Source organism: Delphinapterus leucas, chromosome 12 (genome assembly GCF_059928025.1).
Source record: "Delphinapterus leucas isolate spDelLeu-1000000601 "Yukka" chromosome 12, BTC_Dleu_Yukka2, whole genome shotgun sequence".
Lineage (NCBI taxonomy): Eukaryota > Metazoa > Chordata > Mammalia > Artiodactyla > Monodontidae > Delphinapterus > Delphinapterus leucas.
In genome coordinates this window covers 93,755,690-93,780,064 of record NC_143140.1, presented here as the reverse complement: position 1 = coordinate 93,780,064, position 24,375 = coordinate 93,755,690, and the positions used below count along the sequence as shown (strand labels likewise).

General features: G+C 55.4%; 1 protein-coding gene across 8 annotated transcripts in view; it reads left to right on the top strand.

Moving 5' to 3' along the window:
• RPS6KA2 (ribosomal protein S6 kinase A2) overlaps positions 1–24,375 on the top strand; it is a 348,783-nt gene that overhangs the window by 285,049 nt on the left and 39,359 nt on the right. For all 8 annotated transcript variants that reach the window (XR_016395277.1, XM_022560937.3, XM_022560954.3 and 5 more), the window contains 5 exons: positions 2,198–2,235; positions 4,560–4,702; positions 8,688–8,758; positions 10,429–10,517; positions 22,288–22,352. Coding sequence is in view for 7 of the 8 variants with exons in the window: in XM_022560937.3 (XP_022416645.2) it covers positions 2,198–2,235; positions 4,560–4,702; positions 8,688–8,758; positions 10,429–10,517; positions 22,288–22,352 (406 nt within the window). In the remaining variant the exon portion in view is untranslated. The remainder of the gene's footprint in view (positions 1–2,197; positions 2,236–4,559; positions 4,703–8,687; positions 8,759–10,428; positions 10,518–22,287; positions 22,353–24,375) is intronic.

The following is a 24,375-nucleotide window of genomic DNA, read 5'->3' as shown; positions in this document are numbered from 1 at the left end:
GGAAGGGCCTCGAGGACGCTGCTTTAAGCGCATCTGGTTGACCTGACAGTGGTCCCTGCAGCGAAGTTGATGATTTTCTCCCTCTGGCCTGTGACGTGGTTGATAACGGCCCCCTGTCCCCCTATAGACTGAGGTCCATGCCTGTCCCTGGATATGTGGGGCCTGGTGGGACCCCAAGGCTTGGAGCACAAGGCAGCCCAGGCCCTGAGGGCACAGGAAGTAGATCCCAGCCCTTGTTCCTGGTCCCTTACTTCTTCACCTGCAGGGAACTGAGAAAAATGCAAACTCTGCTCTGAGAAGTGGCAGTGGTTTAAGGGAAACGCCTGGGTTTGCCTAGAGACCAGGAACATTGTGTATGTCCCTGATGCAAAGCGTATTTGCCTGTGACCAGAGGGAAGTGCTCCCCACGCACGGCTTCAGCTTAACCACCAGCCGGGCACAGCATCACTGCCTGCACGCGTAAATGATGTTTAAATAACCGTGAAAGGCTCTCTCCTGAGTATCCCCATAAGAGCCACGTCCTGCAAACTCAGCATCGCCTTCGGAAAACAGGCGCTGAGGCCACTGTCACAGCCAGCTCTGCTGACCTGCTCCCCTCCTCTGTGAGCTCTGCACCATGAAGGCAGCACCCCGATTCTCCCTCTAGTTAAAGGTCAAAGGGATCTTTATAGTTAAAAATAGTAATATGTAATTGCAGGATGGAAGAGAAAGGATTTTGTTTCCATTAGAATTAGTAGGGCATTAATCCTGAAAGTTGCTCACTTCTGGGCAAAGATTAAGTATAACTGAAAAGCAAAGATAAGAACCTTCGCTTCTTTCATTATAAATTGTCATCTTAATTATACACTGTAACTTTTTCTTTCCCATTTCCATAAAATAGTAGGTATGATTTTTATTCCCACGGCAGCTTTTTAAAAATTGAGGTAAGATAAACATGACATAAAATTTACCACCTTGACTGTTTGCCAGTGCACAGTTCAGTCGTGTTAAGAGCATTCACACCATCTGTGCAATCGTCTCCACCATCCATCTTCCAGACTTCTTTCATCCTGCAAAACTGACACCCTGTCCCCATGAAACACTAACTCCCCACCGCCCTCCCTCTGCCCCGGCACCCTCCCTTCTGTTTTCTGTCTCTGTGGATCTCACTGCTCCGGGGACCGCACGTAAGGGGGGGGTCACACAGTATTTGTCCTTTTGTGGCTGGCTTATTGCCCTCGGCGTGGTGTCCTCGAGGTCCATCCATGTGGTAGCCTGTGTCAGAACTTCCTTCCTTTCCCACATGTGTTTAACGTACCACATATTAATCCTCACAGCCCACGTCCTGGTCTCTTTAGATCCAGGCTGGTGCCTCCCAGGAGCTGGTGGAACAGAGTTTAATTACAGTAAAGAAAGAAACAGGGCAAGCCAGGAGCCCCGGGGGCCTGTGGGCTGATGGGCTGGAGAAGGGCCTCGTGGAAGGCTCGCCTGCGTCCATCCCCTCAGACGCTCCCTCCACCCTCCCGTGGGCGTCAGCCTCGCTGTACTACAGAGAGCTGGGAGGAACAGGACAGCGCTCCCCGTGGGGCATCTGGACATTAGATGCCGGCATATTGAGAGCTTGGTCCAGGGCACCAGGAGGGACCCCGTGGGACCGGCTCCCACAACATGGCTCCTGGGGGCTGAGGCCTGAGGTGTCACAGACTCCCCCGGAGGTCGCGGTGGTCCCCAGGGTCAGGCGGGGCTCGTGGAGGGGTCTGGCCGGAAGAGCAGGCTCTAGCCGTCGAGGGCCCGCCTGGGTTCAGGAAGTCCCCTCTGAGCAGCTCTGCGTCTGCACAAGCCAGGGCACTTGCGGACCCTCTCAGGCCCATTCATGCAGGACAGACAGCCTGGGGGGTCCCCAGACCTTCCCCTGGGCTTGAGAGGGTCTCACACCTGCAGTCCCCAGTGTGAGCCTGCTGAGCCAGCCACAAGAACATGGGGGTGCCCTTTGCCCCCCGCACACTGCGGATGTGCCTGTGCTCCTGACCCAGCAGAAGCTGCAGACTAGGGAAGCAGTGGTCTAAAGGCCACGTCTGCGAACAGCAGGTGACCTGCCGCCCCCCAGCCAGCACGGAGACTGCTGCCCAAGGGCCTGGGCGGCTCCCCTGGGGTCTCCGTGCCCTTCCGTATGTCTCATCTCTTTTAAAGCATCTGTTTCCCCCCCCTTTCTTTCCAGCATCCTCCTGGACGAAGAGGGACATATTAAGATCACAGGTTTGTAAAATTCCACCCGCCACCGACTGGTGACGTCACCCCGGCGCCCCTGGTACCTGGGGGCCGACCCAGAGCTCAAGCCCTCTCTCTCATCACACCAGCGTGTGCACGCAGGGCTGCCTTCCCCGTGGCCGTGGCTTAGTTCTGTTGGTGTGTGTCTTCCCGGGGATGCTCGCGCTTCCCAGGTCGGCCCTCCTTCCTTCTCTCCCTCTGACTTAAGAGCCTTCTAGCGCCTTCCTGCCGATGCTCAGCGCCACTGGATGTTGTGTTCAAGAATCTCATCTTAGCGTGTCTGCGGGGCCGATCTCCCCGCTGAAACCTCAAACCCCTCCCACTGCCGTCGGTTCAGCCAGAACGAGCACCGCCCCCCCTTGTTCCGTGTCACCTGCTTGTGCTAGTTTCCTCTTGCTGTGTCACAATTACCAGCCTCGGTGGCTCAAAACAGCATCAGCTCATCATCTTAACAGCCCTGGTGGCCACAAGTCCAAAACAGGTCTCACAGGGCTAATATCAAAAGGGGTGCACTCCTTTGTGGAGGCTCCAGGGGAGGATGGTCCTGTCGCCTCTCCGGCTGCCCACTTCCCTGGGCTCACGGCCCCATCCTTCTCCTTCAGAGCCAGGGGGCAGCACCCCAGTCTCTCTCTGACTCTGGCCTCTGCCCCCAAGTCCACGTAAGGACCTTGTACTTACTGTGCGTCATCCTGGCGCCCCGGGATAACCTCCCTTCTTGAGATACAGCAGGGCCCCCCTCTGCCAGGTAAGGTGACCTATTCATAGGTTCCAGGGTTGGGGCGTGGACGTCTCAGGGCCATTCCGCTGGCCCCCTGCTGGCCGGGTCCTGGCCTGGTCTCCAGTCACACCCGCTCCCCGTGTCCACCAGTGGGCTGTCCCTGCGCAAATGCTCCCCCCTCGCCTCCAGTGGCAGCTGTCTCTGCTTAGACGGGACACCTGCTCTACCCCGTTCTGTCTTCAGAGCCTCCTGTCCTCTGCACCTTAGCCCCACGCCATGTGGTCTCGCTGCTGCCTGTTCCCTTCTCTGGGCTGGTTCACCCCGTTCTTGATGGACCCCCAGTCCCAGCAGAGTGCCCAGAACAATTGACAGTTACTGCTCGTTAATGTCAAACAGTGAGACTTCTTAAATTTCTCATGAGTTACGCACAAGAGCACGGCACTCATCTGACTGACCCTTTAGACGGCGACCTCCTGGCAGGGGCTGCACAGGTCCAAGGGCGTCCGCAGTGTCTGCTGGTGGGACCTGCCCCCCGCAATGAGTCCAGTTTGACCTGCTGGGGCCTTCTGTGCCTTCCCATGTGTAGAACAGCAGAAGAAATTAACCCTTAACAAGCTGAGAAAGTAAACCTGACTTGACTTCTACAACTGGTTAAGGCAGTTCAAAAGTGCCCGCGTGGCGTTTCGTGGAGATTGAAGGGTCTGCTAGTACTTGACCGGTTTTCTCTGCTGAGTGAGGAACTGCACGTGTATTATATAAATCTCACGTGTACAGAGGTAGCTGGAATAAGTATGAGCTACCACGTTAAATTTATGTGTCATATTATAGAGTTTTGGCTTCCTCTGTTTTAGTCATTGTGGTCAAACAAGCCCCGAGACTCTGATGTGCCGAGTGAGTCACTTCGGCAGTGAGGGAGCAGCCCCACGTGGGTGCTGGAGACTCTCACTTAGCCGTGAGCTCACTTGGTCCTCACGTGGCCCCAGGAAGAAGGGACGTCAACCTTAAACTCACAGATGGTGATCGTGGAGGGCTCTGTAATCTTAGAACCAGCGTGTTCACTGCGTCCTTCATCCACTGGGTGCAGTAACACGGGCACTGGAGGACGACGGCCTTGGCGGAAGGTTTTCTGGACAAGGTCCAGGGGAGGATACCCCATGGCAAATGCTCTGAAGCCCCGCCCACCTTGTCTGCCTTCTCCTTCATGCCTCACCAGCTGGGGACCTCCTTCCCGAGTGGCCTCCTGCTCGTAACCCCTTTCCCGCCCTTTCCTTCAGAACAAGTGCCGTCTTCCTGCCCTTCCTTCAGAGTAGCCCCACAGGCCTCTCCGCTGGGGCCGCTGACGTCCAGGGTGTCCTGCTAAAAACAGGCTCCCGGGGAATTGGTGTCGGGCGTCAGGAATGCAGTTTCTAGGCGCCCTCGGGAGCACTCCTGAACGTGTGGGTTCCTATAGAAGCTCACCGGGAGGTGTCGGGTTTGGTTCAGCTTCTGTGGGCAGCTCGGCCCCAAGAGGACAGCGGTGGGAGGTGGGCCGGCCGGGCAGCAGGGCTCCAGGTGCCGCCCGGAGACTGAGCACTGTGTGCTCTTTCTCTTTTAGACTTCGGGCTGAGTAAGGAGGCCATCGACCACGACAAGAGAGCCTATTCGTTCTGCGGGACCATCGAGTACATGGCGCCCGAGGTGGTGAACCGGCGGGGCCACACGCAGAGCGCAGACTGGTGGTCCTTTGGCGTGCTCATGGTATGGTATGGCATGCTCATGGTATGGTACGGCGTGCTTGTGGTATGGTGTGCTCATGGTATGGTATGGTGTGCTCGTGGTATGGTATGGCGTGCTCATGGTATGTATGGCATGCTCGTGGTATGTATGGCATGCTCGTGGCATGGCATGCTCGTGGTATGGCATGGTGTGCTCCTAGTATGTATGGCATGCTCGTGTCATGGTGTGCTCGTGGTATGGTATGCTTGGGATATGATGTGCTCATGGTAATATGTGCTCGTGGCTTGACGTGCTTGCGGCGTGGCATCTGCGGTCCCCAAGGTGCCCGCGTGGCTGTCCACTGAGCGCCCGCCCACTCCTGGGGTTCAGAGGTCCAGGAGTGACCCGAGGAAAACAGTGCCCGTTGTGTGACTCAGGACAAGGGGGGCCACCAATTCCTGACCCTAGCATTTTCTGGCAGCCTCCTCTCTGTCCCCCCTCCAGACTCCCACCATCAGGAAGCAGAGCTGGGATTCAAGTTAGGATGCAAATGTGTTAAGAGTCAAACCTTTATCCTTAACGCTCTTACGGGTTTAGCAGGAGGATTTGAAGGGATGCAGCTATCTCCAGATTAAAGATATTTTTCTTATTTCAAACACGGAATCCCTCCACTTAGTCATCAAAATCACCATGAACCAAAATACACGTAGAGTGAAGCATTTTTACATCTGCATCTAGAAACTTGGATTTTCTTTGGGTCACGTGTTCGCAGACAAAGCGTGCAGCAAACGCGGTCTAGCCGGGGCGGTCTGTAGTCACAACAGAAGCGGGCTTGGCTGCCGTCCCCCCCGCCTCACGCGGTCCTTCCTCTCCTCCCTTCCCCCTCCCCCCCCACCCATCCCCCGCAGCCGGGCCCGCCGGGCCCTCGGCGTGGACCAGACTTCCGAGGCTGTGAGTCTCACATTGACTGGATGGGAGGAGCATCGTGGCATTCCCGGCTTGTCAGCCCCCTCCTTGTGCATTCCACAAACGAGGAAACTGAGGCGCGTCGCTCAGCCAGCACTGGCAGAGCCTCCTTCCCACACGCATGCCTCTCGCCCTGGGACCTCTGGGCTGGGTCCTGCTCACGGTGCAGGGCATCAGCTGGGTGCCCCTAGGCTGGTATCCAGGAGGCCACGCTCAGTCTCTCGGTTCTGGTCCCCGGCCCCGTGGGCTCGGAAGCGCTGGCTGTGTTGGATTTGTGGGCACGGACGGCTGACCCTTGTCTGTGGGGGGCAGACACGTCAAACCAGCTCGGGAGGCAGTTCCCACGGCTCCGGCCGGGATGCCAGCTCACGGGCGTACAGTAGGTGACGTCACACCACGTGGGGCAGTGCCCCCGTCTCCAGGGTCAGTGCGTTCTGCCCCCGTCAGCCACCTACGAGGGAAGTCAGGCTGTAATGAGAAGACCGCTCCCAAGACAGAATCACAGCAAATTAAGCACATTAATACAGGCAGTGACGGGCCCAAGCTCGCGATCTGACGAGGGCTCCGTGAGCGTCAGCTGCCAGGGCGCTGGTGACGCTTGCTGTGTTCGTGGTTATACAGACCTTGAATAGCCTCTGCTGGGGTGCAGTCCGTCTCCACGCCAGAAGCCACAGGGACGTCCCGCTCTGCTTACCTTCCCACCGATCACCTCTCTTTAGATACGTTGGTGAGACCGTCAGGGTAGCCTCTTCCTCTGCAGGGTAACTTTGCATCCTCGGCTCTGCTCCTGTCCACGTGGATGCTTCCCCGTTACCCTGTCTGGAGGGTGTGTAGTGGGGGGCGGGCACGGGGGCCTCTGCACCCTCGCTGCGGATTTTACTGGAAGTTTGATGTTGTCTTCCCGACACCGGCTCCCAGGTCCGAGGTTACAGCTCTGCATCTTCGGGAGTGATTCCAATTCTTAAGTCCGCATCCGCCTGAGAAGCACGTTCCTCTGGAGGGTGGGGTGGGCTCCCAGAGGGAGACCACAGGCTTCATCCTGTCCCTGGATCCCAGGGATACTCGCGAAGCCCTTAAAGATGTAGGCTGGGGGCTTCCCTGGTGGTGCAGTGGTTGGGAGTCCGCCTGCCGATGCAGGGGACACGGGTTCGTGCCCCGGTCCGGGAAGATCCCACATGTCGCGGAGGGGCTGGGCCCGTGAGCCATGGCCACTGAGCCTGCGCGTCCGGAGCCTGTGCTCCGCAAAGGGAGAGACCACAGCAGTGAGAGCCCCATGTACTGCAAAAAAAAAAAAAAAAAAAAGATGTAAGCTGGGCTCACGAGTGACCATACAGCGGTTCTCCAGGGAACCCTTGCCTGATGCTCTGAAGTCACAGAATGCCACGTGTGTCTCTGTGGAAATGATATTTAAAAGAGCAGGAGGCCGGCCCAAGCCTGGAGAGAAGGACTGTCTTACCGGCCAGCACAGCAGAGAAAACTGCAGCTAAAACCACACACACATCAAAGCCACCTGGAGTTAGTTTTGTGAGGTTTCTGGGGGAGAGGGGAGTGGGAATATGCCATCCCCCTCGTCTTTTTCTAGATATATTAATAAAATCTGTCCCATAAATATAAAATATGCCTTTCATACTTTTTTCTGATCAAAATCATTGCATGTTAAAGAAATAAATGGAGAGGCTGAAAGCAAATAAAAGGGGCAGTGAGGACATAAAAAGAAAGATGGAAAGAAAAACAACTGAGAGAGAAGAGAAGTCAAAGGTAGCGAAAAAGAGGCTTCCCTGGTGGCGCAGTGGTTGAGAGTCCGCCTGCCGGCGCAGGGGACACGGGTTCATGCCCTGGTCTGGGAAGATCCCACATGCCGTGGAGCGGCTGGGCCCGTGAGCCATGGCCGCTGAGCCTGCGCGTCCGGAGCCTGTGCTCCGCAACGAGAGAGACCACAGCAGTGAGAGGCCCGCGTACCACAAAAAACAAACAAAAAAAAGGTAGCGAAGGAGGAGGGACAAGAAAGGGAGGAGGAAAGTGACTGCTCTGAGCTGATGCCCCCAGTCAGGCTTCTTCCCACTTGTTTCCTCCACGCCTTCCCCAGGCTCCCCACACTCACTTCTGGAACCTCTTCTGGTTCCCCAGCTGCCGATGGCTGGTGCTTTGCCGTGACGCTCTTACGGGCCCTGTCATCTTGTGTTGTGAACACACCTCTCTGTGAGGGTCTCCCGGGCACAGGGCATGACCTTCACGCGTCCCTAGATCAGGTGGCGGTGCCCGTGCCCAGGAAGGTCTGTGCCCCAAGGGTCCACAGGGAGTGAGAGCAGAGCGGGCCTGGGCTCCCCGGGCCCCTGCGCCTCCTGCCCCCATGAGACGGGAAATGCCCCTGGACTTTGGAGAAGGTGACCGGAGGGGTTGGCCCCTCGCCTCTTCCAGGAGAGGCCCGGCCTCTGCTGTCTGCCACGGTCCACATGCCAGGAACGGTCCCGCCACCTTGCTCTCGGGCACAGGACATTCCTCCCTGAATTGCTCACTCCTTTGACAGACTCGTCCCCTCCACTTTCGGTGTCTCGTAACAGCTGGGGAGGTGGGTCACAGTAGCCTGAAGGAGGAGGGTCGTCACGGTGATGAGTCTGTGGGGCACTCAGGGTCCGCAGAGCACCCTCCCATTCGACCTGGACCCGGAGCGCTCTCTCCCCACCCCTGTCCTCCCCTCCTCGCTCAGCCCCTCCACGGCACCCTCCAGAGAAGGACGGGTCCTCAGTCGACCCCGTGGAAGGTGTGTGGCCATGGGCTGCAGGCCCCCATCCGCCTCTCCATGGCACTGAGCACCTTCTCACGGCCGTAGAGCTGAAGCGTTTACTGTGTCCATCATCCATCAGTCTCCCCACTGAATGCCAAGGTCCACAGTGCAGTTCTGTTCGCTGATGCACACCAAGCATGTAGGCCAGCGCCAGCACTTAACTGGCCAGATTTTGAATGGGTACGTGAACTCGGGCTGCATTTTGCCTGTCTGGGTCTCGCCGCTGTGAAGTTCGTTGGTTCTGAACTCTTGCTCCTGTTCTGTGTTGGTCTGCAGTTCGAGATGCTCACGGGGTCACTGCCATTCCAGGGGAAGGACAGGAAGGAGACCATGGCCCTCATCCTCAAGTGAGTAAGACACCCACCTTGGGACCCACCCCAGTACGTGTTAGCGCCTTCTGATATCGAGAGCTTCGGTCTTCAAAAGCGGGACTGTTCAGTGGGCAATCACGGTAATGAGCGTTCTTGGCATGTTCACGTCAGTGGGTGAAGCCAGTGGCATCTCTCAGTGATTCTGATGAAATCTCCTACCAAAGATAAAGTTTTCCATCAGTAAAAATCATCTAAGTTGTCCAGCAGCAAGGTCTTTAGACATGATGGTTGGTGACCTTCAAAAGTGCAGGTTCAGGGGGCAGAGGGCCGCAGGGGCCCCTGAGAGAGCCTTCCCTTCTCTGCCTGTTGACCCGTTCGTGCACGTGCCTGAGCTCTCCTGCCTGACATCAGCAGGAATCATATGGCCCGAGTCACTGAGTACGAACATAATTTTCTCCTTAATTCTCATGAAGAATCTTTTAACACAAAAATGGGTTTTGCTCTTAGAACCCTAGAAAGAAGTCTAAACCCAGAGCCAGTCTTGCTGTAATAGCTTTTAAAAAACAAACAAAAGAAAAAACAAACAAAAAAACACATCATTTTATTTTTTTGGCCGTGCTGCGCAGCATGCGGGATTTTAGTTCCCTGAGCAGGGATCGAACCCATGCCACCTGCAGTGGAAGCGCAGAGCCCTAACCACTGGACCGCCAGGGAAGTCCCTTGCTGTAACATCTTCATCAGAGCAGGCTTCCTCTGAGCGAGATGTCAGAGGGAAAACTCTGGGAGAGAGAAGCTGACGGAGGGCGGACGGGGTGAGGAAGTGGCCCTGGAATCAGGCAGGCTCCAAGTTACTGTCTGCCTGCTCAGTGAGAGGCTGGGCCCACTGCACCTGCAGGAGAATCCATGAAGGTGCTTGGCCTCACGACCAGCTCTCTCAAACTCTGCTTGCAGGTGGACACGCAACGTTTATAAAACCAGGAGGCACCTGCAAAGCTTACGGTTTTGTAGATACATCATTATATAAATAGGAGAGCAGTTCTTGGAAGACACCCCGTAGGGAGGATGTAAATGGTGTTTCCCTGTATCACGTGACCTTACACTATGGATGACATGTGTAGCTACAGTCTACTATGTTTTTTTTTTTTTGATGGCCTTTGTTCCTTTTAATTTTAAGAGGGAACAAGACCTTTTTTTCTAAAGCTATAGAATAATTCCCTCCAGCAAATCCCAGGTGTAAACTTGTAACCTGTCGTTGGGAGTGACAGCATTTCTGAAGGAGCAGCAGCAAACTGTGGACACGTGGTTCCCAAAGCGAGGTCCTGCGAGGCCCTCCTTTCCCAGATGTTGCCGCAGACCACACCAGAGGCAGAGGAGAGAATCCAGCTGTCTCCTCAAGCCAAGAGGAGAGTCCTAAAATGTCAAGCATGCTGGCATCTCTCCAAAGCCTTTTTGCTGTTGTCTTGGAAACCATGGTTAATTTCCATTTAAAGTGTTCTGTATGTTAGTGAGATCATTCTTGTTTATTTTTAGTGGCCTTGTTATTTTAGTGAATCATTATCTAGCTGTTGTAAACAGCTGCTCTGGGTCACGTGGATGTGATTGGATTTGTCTGTGAATGCTGACTGCAGAACCGCAGAGCCCTGAAGAAAACCCTGCTCCCTTTGGGGCTCATCCTTCTTACCCGAAAATACGACTGTGCTTTTCAGAGCCAAGCTGGGCATGCCGCAGTTCCTCAGCGTGGAGGCTCAGAGTCTTCTGAGAGCCCTCTTCAAACGGAACCCCTGCAACCGGCTGGGTAAGGCTCCCTGAGACCCCTGGGCCCGCCCCGGGCCGCCCACATGCTCACACCCTGCTCTGGTCTGGCCCCGCATTTCACCACGTTCTCTGACAGCAAAAGGCCCTGACGCAGGGGGGGAAGTTCTGTCACGTGTTGTCCGAGCTCTGAGGATTTCAAAAACACATGGTCGCTGCCCAAGTATTGTTAGCTAACAGTCACCGTTTTTACACAAAATGGTGGCACTTTAGAACTCCGTAAACTAAAGACAGAACCATCTAATTAGATGGGGTGGAAAAGCCACCCCATCTAATTTGTCTTTGAATGTTACAGAGAGATCATAATGGTTTGCCCAGTTCTGATTTGGATCATGAATTAATTGATTACTTTTCGTTAATGCCTCCATCAGTTCAAGAGAGACACTGAAATGATCTCTGCTAGTCTAAGGCCAACTTGTCGTTCAGCTCAGCAGATCTTAACCCGATTTAGAACACACCTGCCTCAGAATCCGGTTTGCAGAGCTGTGAAACCTCAAAGTGCACGTAAACATCTTTGCACATCGTTTCTGCCCCTGTCTGAACCCCTGAGCCTGCCCAGTCTAGAGCCCCATCCCCATCTGGTATCATCAATCTTTTAATGTTTGATCCCAACAGTTACTTTGGGTTAATTACCCCTTTATTTTGATTCTGTGACTCCTTCCTGGTGCTCTACCCCCATCCAGTGTAGACACAGGCTCTCCGTACAGCACTGAGAGGCCAGGGGGCTGGGCAAGGGGCAAGGCAGGCACACAGCCTCTCACAGTCCTCTGTCGATTGGTTCTTTCACAAACCAGGTAAATAAGTCATTTCTCTTCCTGAGCCTCTGGTTCCTCTCGGGATGACAATGATACACATGGAATTCTGCACTAATAAAATTATTATCTCATTCAGATCCTCACAATACTACAAAGTAGATAAAAGGAGAAATGTTAGATTCACTTACGAAAAGAGGTGTATCCCTAAGAATTGCTTTTAGCTGCAAAGTAAAGAACTCTTAAATAATTTAAAATTATTTAACCCAGCTAATTTAATGTTTCAAACTGCAGTTTATTCTTCTCATGTTACAAGCCGTGTTGCAGTAGAGGGTTGTAAGCGTTGGCTGGGCGGCTGAACTGTTGCTCTCAAAAGCCCGGTAGGTCTGTCTTCTTCGTTTACCAGCCTTAGTGTATTTTGCCTTTTCATCCTCACACATGGTGCCTTACGGTCACAAAGTAGCTGCTGCAGCTCCAGGCATCACACTCGTGGTGAAGGGAGCATGAGGCGGCTCCTGGCCAGAGCCTCCCAGCCCTGCGGGCACAGGGTCCCACGTGTACCCCCACGCCCCCGGGATCCCAGGGCCCCCTCACCTCATCATGCATCCTGGGAAACCGGCCCCATCATAGCTCATCTTCTGGTCCCTGTGGTTGGCGGACTCTCATCATGCATCCTGGGAAACCGGCCCCATCATAGCTCATCTTCTGGTCCCTGTGGTTGGTGGACTCTCACCATGCATCCTGGGAAACCGGCCCCATCATAGCTCATCTTCTGGCCCCTGTGGTTGACGGACTGTGCAGGTCTGGGGCACCACGTCCCTCTGGTGTTTCAGAAATGCCTGCTTTTTAGGCAACTGGGGGAATACTGGGTCTCCGTACGGATGGTCTCAGGCTGACCATCCACCTTTGGGAGGTAACTAATTAAAAACAGTCCCGCCCAGTTTGACGGACTCTCTGATGGGAGTGATGGAGAATGACTCGGTGTTTCGTGTAAAATAGGATATGGGGGTCTCTCGCCCTCCGCCCTCCTTTTCTCTGCAAGTCTCAACCCTCACCCTCCCTCGAACTATCTTTAGCTCACAACTTGATTCTTTTTTACTTTAATTTGAGCTGAGGATATAATTCTTCTCCCTTCGCCTGTAGCGAACTCCCTGAAACTTCACTGTAATTGGATTTAATGAATTGTGTGAAAATCTCAACTTGTTTTCATTTTACATGGAATTTTCTTTCTGCGGAAAAATTGGACAAAAAGTATCAAGATTTAGAAAAACACAGGAAGATAATACATAACATCACAGTCTTGAGGAATAAAACGGTGTATTTATCAGACCCAAGCACGAGGTGAGGGTTTCAGTTTTTACCTCAGGACCTCCCTATGTCGTAAAGCGGCTGTAGCCAGGGCAATGTTTTTCTTGCTTTTCATAATTGCTATACTTTTTAACCAGTGAGTGCCTGTACAGTTCTTTGTGATATCGTATCCCCCTCCTGTCTTCTCCAACTGTGGTAAAATACACGTAGCAAAAAGTGTATCGTCTTAACCATTTTTTAAGGGCACAGTTCAGTAGTCAAGTACATTTGCAGTGTTGGGCAACGTCAACACCGTGCATCCACAGAACCCTTTTCATCTTGCAAAACTGAAGCTCTGTCCCCATGAAACAAGAAACCCCCATTCGCACTCCCCCAGCCCCTGACCCCCACCCTTCTGCTTTCTGTCTCTGTGTTTTGACTCCCCTTGGGGCCTCATGTCGGTGGAAGCATACAGAATTTGGTTTTTCGTGTCTGGCTTATTTCACTTAGCATAATGTCCACAAGATTTATCCGTATTGTAGCAGATGTCAGAATTTCCCTAATTTTTAAGTTGAATAATATTCCGTGGAACGGGTGTACCGCACTCTGCTCATCCGTCCTCCATCCGTGGACATTTGGGTTGACCCACCTTTTGGCTGTTGTAAATAACGCTGCTACGAAGATGGGTGTGCAAATAGCTCTTCAAGACCCTGAGTTCCAGAAGTGGAAATTCCTGGATCCTGTGGTAATTCTATTCTTAATTTATTGAGGAGCCACCTGACCATCTTCCACAGTGGCTGTGCCCTCTTCCTAACTGTAGAAGTGTTCTGGACCCTTTCAGCCTCTCGGTCCGGCATGGCGGCCCACGTCTGGAACCGTCCATTGTGGTGAGGTGTGAGGACAGAGGAACCCTCGGCAGGGGGTGCTTTTGCCCCGATCTTTCCATACATCAGTTGAAAATGTCTATCAAAGTAAAGCACATACTCTTCATCCAAGTAATTCCACTTCTGGGATGTTTCCTAGGACGTAGTCGCACAAGTACCCAGAGACGTACGGGATGTTGTTAGTGCAGGAAGGAGGGGAAGAAAGGAGCCCGCGTTCCCACCACCGACGGATGGTTCAGGGAAGCGGGGTCCATCTACCCGGGAGGTGAGGCAGGTCTGCACCACTAGCTCGGAGATGCGTCTCAGCCAGAAATGAAGAGTTAAGGAAAAATAGCAAATGTCCAGAATGATCCTATTTTTAGAAGAGAGGGAGGGAGGTGAGCAAAGAAAATTTCTGGAAACACACAGGTAGCTGTTAGCAGCGAGTGTGGAGGGCCGGGTGGGGAGGTGAGCTTTTCCTTTCACCCCAGACGCGTCAATAGTTTGATTCTTTCATCAATAACACACACTCGTTTTATGATGACAAGCCTAGTTTTGTAAAATTTGGTTTTGAGAGAAACACGGGATATTCAGAGACTCCTGTGTGGTGCAGGAACCCATCCTTGGCCTCGGAGCTGCCCAGACGGGCAGATGGCAAGAGTGTGGACTCGTCGGGGGCTTGGGGCCTGGCCTGCCTTCCTGTCGGCAGATACTAAGGGCCCTTTAATTAGGAAGGAGAGGGACGATGTATATGTGACCCAGAAACACACACACCTTCACCGGTTCCCTGATACTTTCCAGGCTCTGGCGCTGGGGAAACAGTGGAGCAAAACTGTGGCCCTCGTTCTCATGGGGCCTCTAGGATGGTAAAAGATGGGGCACACAAACACCCCTCGGCTGCCATGAGAAAGAGCGGGGGAAGACCTCAAGGGACAGGAGCCGGGGGGCCTGCTGGAACGTGGAGGGAGCACAGACGTAAGCCGGGGAGGGAGCTAGCGAGGAGCCCTGAGTGGCAGCACCAAGCAGAGGGGCGGGGATCCACCCCCCCCCCCCGAGCAGTTACTTGCTGGGCAACCTTGAGCAGATGGCTGCCCCTCTCTGTGCCTGCTTTCCCGCCCTGTGCACCGAGGGTGATAGCAGAACCTCTTCAGAGGGTTGTTAGGAAGACGTAAAGAGCTGGACCAGTGCCTGACACGTAGGAAACACTCTAGGGTGTTTGACAAATACATGCATAAAAAAGCAGAGATAGGACTTCCCTGGTGGCGCAGTGGTTGAGAGTCAGCCTGCCGATGCAGGGGACGCGGGTTCGTGCCCCGGTCCGGGAAGATCCCACATGCCGCGGAGCGGCTGGGCCCGTGAGCCATGGCCGCTGAGCCTGCGCGTCCGGAGCCTGTGCTCCGCAACGGGAGAGGCCGCAACAGTGAGAGGCCCGCGTACCGCAAAAAAGAAAAAAGATACTAGCCCGGTGGAGCCCACAGAAGCATGGAAAATGGCCCATCCACGGCCAAAGATTGCCCTTCAGATAATTTCTAAAGTGAATTATCATAAAGCCTTCTAGGAGTTGTGGACCATCCTGCAGCAGTATTTCATATCCAAGATGTCCAGACTCACATAAAAAGAAATTATAGTCGGAATTATTACTCACCCAACTTGACCCGGGTCAGCTACTAAATTTAACTGCCTGAAAATCTTTAGCCTTAAGGTGGAAATTATGTCGAGTAGATTAATCTTGGTCTGCACAGGGAGCTAGACTAGGAGGCTGGGACTCTTCCCCCTCTGATTGCCTTGAGCCTTGTTCTTGACTCCCCCCCAAAAAGTCCACTGGCCATTTGGGGAGTTCGTCAATATCAGAAGGCCTCACCCAAACCCCGGTTCCTCACGTAGATCTGTGGTTTAACCACATTACCTTCAAATCAGCCCAGATCTCTGTCTCTTGACACTTGAACTGTTGAAGAGACCTGTCTGTCCAAATTTCCCCTCTTGATCAGGACAGCGGTCATATTGGATCCGGGGCCACCCTGCCCCAGTGTGACCTCATCCTCTCTAATCACATCTGCGACGACCTCGTTTCCAAGTAAGGTCACATGCTGAGGTTCTGGGCTTAGGACTTCACCGTCTGAATTTGGAGGATCCCAGTTCAGCGCCTCCGAGAGGGTGTCCGTCTGGATTTGGAGGATCCCAGTTCAGCGCCTCCGAGAGGGTGTCCGTCTGGATTTGGAGGATCCCAGTTCAGCGCCTCCGAGAGGGGGTCCGTCTGGATTTGGAGGATCCCAGTTCAGCGCCTCCGAGAGGGTGTCCGTCTGGATTTGGAGGATCCCAGTTCAGCGCCTCCGAGAGGGGGTCCGTCTGGATTTGGAGGATCCCTGTTCAGCGCCTCCGAGAGGGTGTCCGCAGCATTTGCAGTGGAAGAAACGGCAGAGGTTCTTCCGCTTGATGTCACACGCTCGGCAGGTGACGAGACCGAGGTCCTCGCCCCAGATCACCTGCCCAAGGCGGCATGGCTGCCGAGGCTAGAGCTGGCGTTTCCCCCTGTTGTCCCCTTAAGATGCATTGCCCTCACCCAAAGAGTCTGAGTCTAAGTCTCCAGCCCACCGCTGACTGCAGTGTGCACTGCTCAGTGAGGTGCCCCATGCGCCTGTGGCAGGTGCTGGTGACACACAGGTAGAGGATGCTGCCGCGTGGGAAACCTAGCCGTGTGGGCAAAGAGGCCAGAAATCTCGGGTAGAGATCCCCCCCGCCTTTCCCCTGCAGACCTGAGACACCTGAGGAGCCAGCCAGAGGGAGGCCCCTCCTCCAGGCAGGACGCCGGGGCTGAGGGGCGGGGGCAGGGCCAGGGCGGTGCTGGAGGGACAGACAGATGGAGAAGGCAGACAGGCCCCCACCCAGGCCGGGCCTGGCAGGGCTGGGCGGTCAGTGGAGGGGAGGGAGGGAACGGGTGGTTTTCCGTGCCGTGAGTGGAGAGATTTTACTCTTGTCAAAAATGGAGTCAAATTTGAGTTTATTTCCCCCATGGCGGCGTGTGGACCTGGCAGCTGGAAAACTCGATTGTTTGGGTTTCGCACTTGATGGAAGCATGTGCAAAATGCCCGCCCAGCAGGGCTGCCTGGGACCCTTGGGCGGCATCTGCAGGCTTGTGCGTGTGCTGGGGAGGGGGCAGTGGGGGGCGTGAGTTCTGGGCCCGAGAACGTCAGAGGCGCAGTTGCAGAAGCGGAGATGACTAGCACGTGAGAGCACGCGTGCCCTCCAGGCAGCCTGGGTGGGGGGCTGAGAGGGCAGGGCAGGCGGAGCAGCCTGGGCCAGGCCGGGGCGGCGACGTCCCCCGGTCGGGACCCTCGTAAGGACACAGCAGGCGGAGCGCGGCAGTCCTGTTTCTCAGAGGATCGATCGTTCTAGTCGTGAATTAGCGAAAGACCCTCTTGGGGCGTCTCTAGCTCACCCCTGTGAGCATCTGTAACTTAAGTCCTGGACATGCTGGACTCCTGGGGGCACACGGGGCAGAGGTTAGAAAGGCGTTAGACGTGCCCGTGAGCATAAAACAGCGCAGCCGGTAAACTACCGCTGGTGAACGGAGAACACATGTGGGCAGGGCCCGTCCACTCGCCCAGGACTTCTGTTTTTCGTGTTTCCATTTTCTGTTCCAGACTCGATCTCCAGAGGGTGTGCTCTCCTGATCTGACTTCCAACACAGTCCGCTCTGGGCTCCAACCATCTCATTCCAGTCCCACGGGCATTGCTGTGACCTCTTGTAAAGGGCCAGCCTTTGACGGCTTGGTCAAGGCTGAGCGAACGCCCCAGCCCCTGGCTTGGAGCTGGTGGTCCCAAGCCTGCCCTGAGGGTGCTGCCAGGGCCTCGCCTCAGCCAGCAGGTCCCAGAAGACACAAGCTACGCCAAGCAAAGATTTTAAACAGTAAATGAAATTTCAAGCTGACCGGCAATACTTTAAGACTAAAAATGTGTAGATGATCTATAAGTGATTGAGAAGTGAAAAAGCAGACCTGTTGTTCCAATACTGGGTGGCTACGGACTGGCCTTTAGGGTGTGCGGGTCCGGTAGACCAGACCCGCACAAAGTATGCAAGGAAAAGAGCCGGACGTGAGTTTATTCTGAACATGCCCAGAAGAATTAGAGAGGGACTCTGTGTGACTCTCAAACGACAAAAACAAATATTTCAACAGAGTCACAAAGGGTCCAGGGATTAAACATTTCCCAAAGCTACCTGTGGACAGGAAGATTCAAGGAAAACATTTTTGGCCGATCCCCAAACCTTCTGGGGATGATTTACTGTGGAAGTGGAAGCCCGTTGATGATTAAGCCCAGGAGGAAAGGAACGGGGTCGCCTCGTTAAAAATGTGAGGTGGAAGGGCTGCAGGTACCCAGGGCCATAGAACAGGTCCCAGCCTCAGGCACAGCGCTGCGTTTTACAGCCACGTGCCGGTGGAAGACAGTTCCAGTGGGATGCAAAGCTACCCCTCAACCAACGCGGAGAAATTGAGACAGGGGCCCAGATACAGAGGTTCAGGAAGACAGCCCAAAAGCGATTGGAACAAAAGTAATTAAATGTTCATACACCAGAGAATAAGCATGAATTCTTGAATCTGCTGCCCCAGTGAACTCTTTCTGCGTATTTGCCAGGCATTGGGGATCTTAATCGAGACTCGCCAAACTGCATAGAGAGAATGCTGTTCTTCCGTTCTCCATGTTTCTGTCCATAAGTACCTGTTCTTGTCAATTCTTCGTGAGCCCTCCTCTTCGGGACAGAGTGAGACTTGAGTGCATTTGGTGATGATCCCACAGCAAGTCAGCCGAGACTCAGAGACAGACACAGACACAATCTCTGGACTGTCCCAGCTGGGACCTCTGCTCGCTGCCGTTGGTCAAATGTATTAAACAAAAAGGAATTGTCCTGCACAAAGTAGACTCTTTTAACATGTTTCAAGAGAGGATAAATAGAACTAGAATCCAAAATAATGACCCCATGTGCCCTAGGAAGGTTGACAAAGGCTTTAGAGAACTCTGTGCAGAAATTCTTTCTCTTTTACCTTTTCCCCTCTTTGGAACACCTGGAATTTTTGAGTAATAACCAAAGTGTTAATTGGCTCTCGAGTGTTTGTTGAGGCCTCGAAGCACGAACGTGGTGCAAAATCTCACTGCAGTGGAAGAACGAAGACGCAGATAAAAATGTTCTGAGTAGGCGCCTGAGACAGCCCAGCTGGTACCAGCAAACAACTGTAGCTACACCAACACCTGTATTTCCTCTGTTTTACTTCATTTTGATTCTTGCAGAGCATTCTTGCAAATGACGAATGAGCATGAAATGCAGTGGGTACAAAATGCAAAGTAGATGTTTCAAAGTCACACAGCCAGTGAGTCACTGTACAGGTGCCTCTCCCTGGACTCAACGTGTGAGCACCAGTCTCCCACCTTCGACTAACCCACAGAGCTTCTGGCAACGCAACCCGCCTTCACCAAAAAGAGCGGGAAGAGGTACAAGTCAGAGGCGGTTTTTCGTTTCTCTTTAATCGTCGTGGCCAGAGGACTTTTTCAGTCCCGAGCTCTGGTCTCCATCAAAGGAGGGCTGCACGCAGGTGGGCACGAAGCCAGACGGTTCATTCTCGACATCTTGTTCCAGCAGCGGCTTGGGCACCTGTGGAGGGCCTCTAGCTGGGGAGGCCCAGGCTGAGACCAGATCTCCGGACTCAGGTCAGGGGTTTACACAGCAAGGGATGGACACGGACATCCGGGGGGTCCTCAGCGTGAGGTCCTCAATAAAACTGTTTCTCTCTACTCATAACAACACTCCTGACACCAGACGTGTGGGGTTTTCCACACCAACTGATTCTCCACTTCTCTGCAGGCACAGACTGTGTGTCCTACGATTCAGCTCAGTTCTGGCACTGACCACCCAGAGTTATCTCGGACCCCAGGGTCAGGGTCACTCCCACCAGACACCCCATCTCCGATGCCAGTCCCAAGTGCCAGGTTGTCCATGTGCTTCTGGCCCACCAGCTGTAAACCCAGGGTTCCCAAGACCCCCTCCTCAGCTGTGATAATTCACGAGAACAGATCACAGAACTCAGGAAAGCGCTTTAGTGAGTTACTGTTACCAATGTATTACAAAGGATGTTCTACAAGATCAGATGAACCGCCAGATGAAGAGGTGCATAGGGCGAGGTCCAGAAGGGTCCCCAGCCCAGCCGCTTCTGTCCCTTTGGGGTTTGGGGGGAGCCACCCTCCTGGTTGTTCACCAGCCCAGAAACTCCCCTAACCCTGGTGTTCAGGTTTTGTTGGAGGTTCCGTTATGTAGGTGTGATTGATTCAATCACTGGCCGTTGGCGACTGGACTCAGTCAGCCCTTCTCTGCTCCCTACAGTTGGGGCATGTGGGCGAGTTCGTCAGAGGTGGATGAAAGTTCCAAGCCTCGTCACGGGGTTGGCTCCGTCTGTAGGGTCTTTCCACAAGTCACCTCATTAAGACAAATTCAGGCGTGGTTGAGAGGGGCTTATTATGAATAACAAGAGATGCCTCTTTCACGCCTGGAGCCATTCCAGGAGCCAGTGACCAAAGCCAGACATCAAAACAGGAGATGCGGGCTTTCCTGGTGGTGCAGTGGTTGAGAGTCTGCCTGCCGACGCAGGGGACATGGGTTCGTGCCCCGGTCCGGGAAGATCCCACATGCCGCGGAGCAGCTGGGCCCGTGAGCCATGGCCGCTGAGCCTGCGCATCCGGAGCCTGTGCTCCGCAACAGGAGAGGCCACAGCAGTGAGAGGCCCGCGTACCGCAAAAAAAAAACAAAAAAAAAAAAACAGGAGATGCTTCCATCATTCTTACCACTCAGGAAATTACGAGCATCTTAGGAGCTCTGGCCAGGAGCCCGAGACAAAGACCAAAATATGTATTTCTTATTATATCCTAATGTCTCAGGAGAAAGGCCAAATTGGATACACACGTCGGGGTGGGGTTCAGGGGCGGGGAGCGGAATCTGTCTTCCAGTTCTGCTCCTAAACTCCGGTTTGGTCCTGGGCACGTTACCCAGCCTCCTTCAGGCTGGTTCCTTATCTAGAGAGTAGGGATGGTGTCCAAGGCACTCTGGGTGTTGGTGGCATTTAGCGGGAGAACGCCTGTGATGTGTCTGCCCCGCGGCACTTCCCCGTGTCCCTAGAGGGGGAAATTCCGGGTCTGACAGCTTCCTCCCCTTGTTCGTCCATTTGCGTACCAAAGTGACAATCACCAGGTCACCGGAGTCCAGCGTGGTGACAAGGCCAGGGGCTCCTCTTTCCCAGGGTGCTGCCCTGGCCAGGCTTCCCCAGGGAGTGGGAGCTAGCTGGGCCCTCGTCCACCTAGAGGCGACCCCGATGCCACGGGCAGCTTTGCGCCTCCTTTTCTGCCCATGTCGCGGCTTTGACCAGGAAACAGGGCTGGAGATGACAACAGCAAGCCATGAACCCACAGCGGGCTGTGTCTCCCGGGACCCCCGGCGTCCGGGGGGAGAGTCCTCCCGCTTCTCAGGCTGGACGGCGAGGCTGGGCAAGGGGCTCCGCGGTGACCACGGCGGCTCGGGGGGCCTCGCGCTGTCCTCCACACCTTCCTGCTTCCAGCCTCCCAGCCGCCTGCCTCCCTCCCGGGGATGAGGGGGGCGGCTCAGCCTAGTGGGGCAGACGCGGGCCGAGCCTCTGAACGGGGCGGGGCTGGGCCCCAGCGCTCGGGGTGCAGAACCGGGAAGCCTGTGTGGGCCTCACGCACGACCTGGTCGATTGAGATGCAGGACCGTTTCCCCAGACAAAGCCGGAGCAGGAGTCGCCTGGCCCGAGGCCGCCTGCTACCCCTTCCCGCATCTGCGCTGCTTCCCGGCCCCTCCCTGACTCACCTTCCCATCCTGGAGAGAACACAGACCTCGTGGGGCCTTAGGGCTTGGCTGTTTGAATTTTGTTTTGGGTTTTTTTTTTTTTTAATTAATAGACTTATTTTTAGAGCCATTTTAAGTTTGCAGAAAAAATGGAAGAGAAGGTACAGCGAGTCCCACATGCTCTGTCACCCCCTGCACGCAGTGTCCCCTGGCGTCAGCTCTTGCTGATTTGATGCGCTTGTTAGAAGTGGTGAAGCAGTATCAGCACATCGTTACTACCTGAAACCCACAGTTCACATCAGGGTTCACCCTGGGAGGGATAGCTACGGGCTTCAGCAAGTGCATGACGACATGTGTCTACCATTAGGTGTCCGAAGTCCTTTGCACGCCCTCACCCATCCCTCCTCCCTTGGGGCTCAGGATTTCACATAAGCAACAAGGCAGGGAGAGATTAGGCAGAAGGAGCCGGCGAAGCACTGTACACAGTGTCCAGGTGACAAGAAACCTCTGTCTCGTGCAGGCCCAGGTGGACACAGGCCACCTCCGTCTCTCTCCAGGTTCCCGTCCTGCTAGAAACAGCCTCTCCAGGCCCTGGCTTCCTTCCCCTTCCCTGTAAGCCCCAGAGCAGCCTTATAAGGCTCTCTGTGCTGTAGCCTCCACCCTGCCCTCACCGGCGTTTTCTCATCCTCTGGAAGGCCCGGCCTGATGCTGGCTCTAGTGGAGACTGGGATGGGCCTCCACTTCCTTGCCCGGATGCCCGGGCATCCCCGCACCTGCAGCAGGAGGTTCTAGCCTGCCCGGCCCCCTCTCTGCCACCTCACCTGGTCACAGCTCTGCAGGGCTGAGTGGTGGCCTCTATGGGCTGTGAGGGGGCAGCTGGCAGGAGAGGTCGCAGCTGGGGGCTCCTTCCCCCTGGAGGGCGTCAGGACCCCAGCCCCCTCCCTGCTGCGTCAGAACTGCAGTCACGGGTTTGCTCTGATGCTCATCTCTGCTCTGTGGTCACGGCAGGTGCTGGCCTGGACGGCGTGGAGGAGATCAAGCGCCACCCTTTCTTTGTCACCATCGACTGGAACGTAAGTTGCAGGCCAGGGTCCCGACTGCACAGAAAGCACAGGGAGGTGGGGCAGGGGAGTCGGCAGCTGCTGGGCACAAACCCGAGGTCAGTATAGACCCGTCACCTGGGGGAGCGCGCTCCCTCGGGGGATTCTGAACGCTCAGGCATTTCCCCGGCGCAGACCAGGGACTGCCACGCCTTCCCTGCGGCTCCAGGCCTGGAACCCCTTCCACACTTTCCCTGTCAGAGACCGGCCGGCCTCAGTGGCCCTGCAGCCGGGCCACCTCCCTGAGGGCAGAGCAGAGGCCACCCTGGGCCCAGCAGAAGGCTGAAGGGGCCCCTCGGCCGCTCCCGGGCTGCACAGAGCTTTCAGTTTGGGGCCTCTGGGCGCCCAGATTCGGTACTGCTTCCTGCCTCTAAACAGGATCACGCCCGCACTCAGCAGTCCTGTAGAAGCTGCTGCAGAAAAACTATCCAGACCAGAAAAGACAAAGCCATTCAGGACCCTTGTTAAAGACATAAAGAAGACTTCACTCAGGGGGCTGTCGAGATGGCGTAGGGACCACTGCAGGGGGGTAGGGGGTCCAGCCGTCAGGAGAGAGATGGGGCTCAGCTCCGAATACAACAAGGAAGGAGGGTGCGTGTCAGGGGCCAGAAAGGGACCAAGAGGAAGCACCAGGGTAAGGGGCCTCCGGCTAAACCCGCCGACCAGGATTCTTGCTGAGCTGGGTCAGGTGTCCAGACAAATCCATCTGTCAGGCCTGCTGGGGAGAGCTCGGGGGCCCGGGCAGGTCGGGTCAGAGTCAGGGGACGTCACCGGCTCCGCACTGCCGGATGGATGTGGACTGCGCCCCCCGCCGCGCCAGGGAGGACCCCGGGTCCAGCGCTCCCAGCCGCCCGACTGGACGCGGCGTGGAGCTGGACGCCGGCTCAGAAGTTCCCGACTCTCACCTCCCCGGCGCCCGGCTGCTGGCTCTGCGGGGGAGGGTCAGGGCAGGCGGCTACCGGGGTGCCAGCCGACCACCGGGCCAGGCTCCCCGTCTGGAGGCGGCAGGCCTCCTCTGGGAGCAGGTCCTTGGTCCTTTCCCACTGGGTACGCACGGCTCTTAGCTTTGGGGTTTTCTTTTCCTGAGCTAGGATTTGACCAGAATGTTTACAAAGTGAAAGTCTCTCTATGCTGCAGGGGGCAGTGCCCGTGTCTGCCCGCCCCCTCCCTGCAGAGTGTGGGGTGTCCGCGAGCCTCGGGAAGGGGTGGCACCTCGGCTCTGGTGGGTGGGCAGGCCCCGCCCCAGGTCTCACCTCTGGGGACATTTTCGCACAAACGGCACGTAAAACCCGCTGCTCGCCGAGCTTCCCAGCCTCACCCCTACAGCCTCTCCTCCGCTCTCCACCTCAGCCCAGGAAGCACTCCGACTGGCAGTAGGGGCAGTTTGCTAACCTACTTTTAGATGCCGGTGATAGAATATGTGCACACACTTAGACTCGGTTTCAGAGGTAAGAGTAGAGAGAAACCTGGTGACTCTCTGGTGACGTGAGGCGCCTGGGAAATAGGGACAGCATCGCTGGGGCAGGGGCTGCAGTGGGAAGGGACCAGCACAGAAGGGGAAGGAGGGGGTCCCGGCGGCCACACCACTCAACACTAGAGCCTGGCTGGAAGGGGGGCCGTGGGCAGGTGCTGGGGAGATGCTCACCCCAGGACGGCGCCGAAGAAGGGGCTTGTCACGGGGGGATCCAAGTCAGCTTCGTGAGGTGCGTGGGATTTTCACAGCGCAGTGGCCCTGGAACACTGCAGGCCGGGTTCCCGTGCGTTCCAGAAAGCCCAGGTCTGCGTGAGCTCTGAGCACGAGCTGAGGCGCCCGGCCATTTAGAGCAGCCCTGGTGCACGGCTGGGCCTGGCTCTGTGGTCGGCGCAAAGCCCCTGGCTTCCTGTACCAAGAAGGCGGCACTTCTGCGTCACGTCAGAGCGATCAGGCTGGAGTTAGGTTGGGAAGTTTCTTCCGTTGCTTTTAGCGTTTCGTTTCATTTCGTGTTGGTTTGGTTTG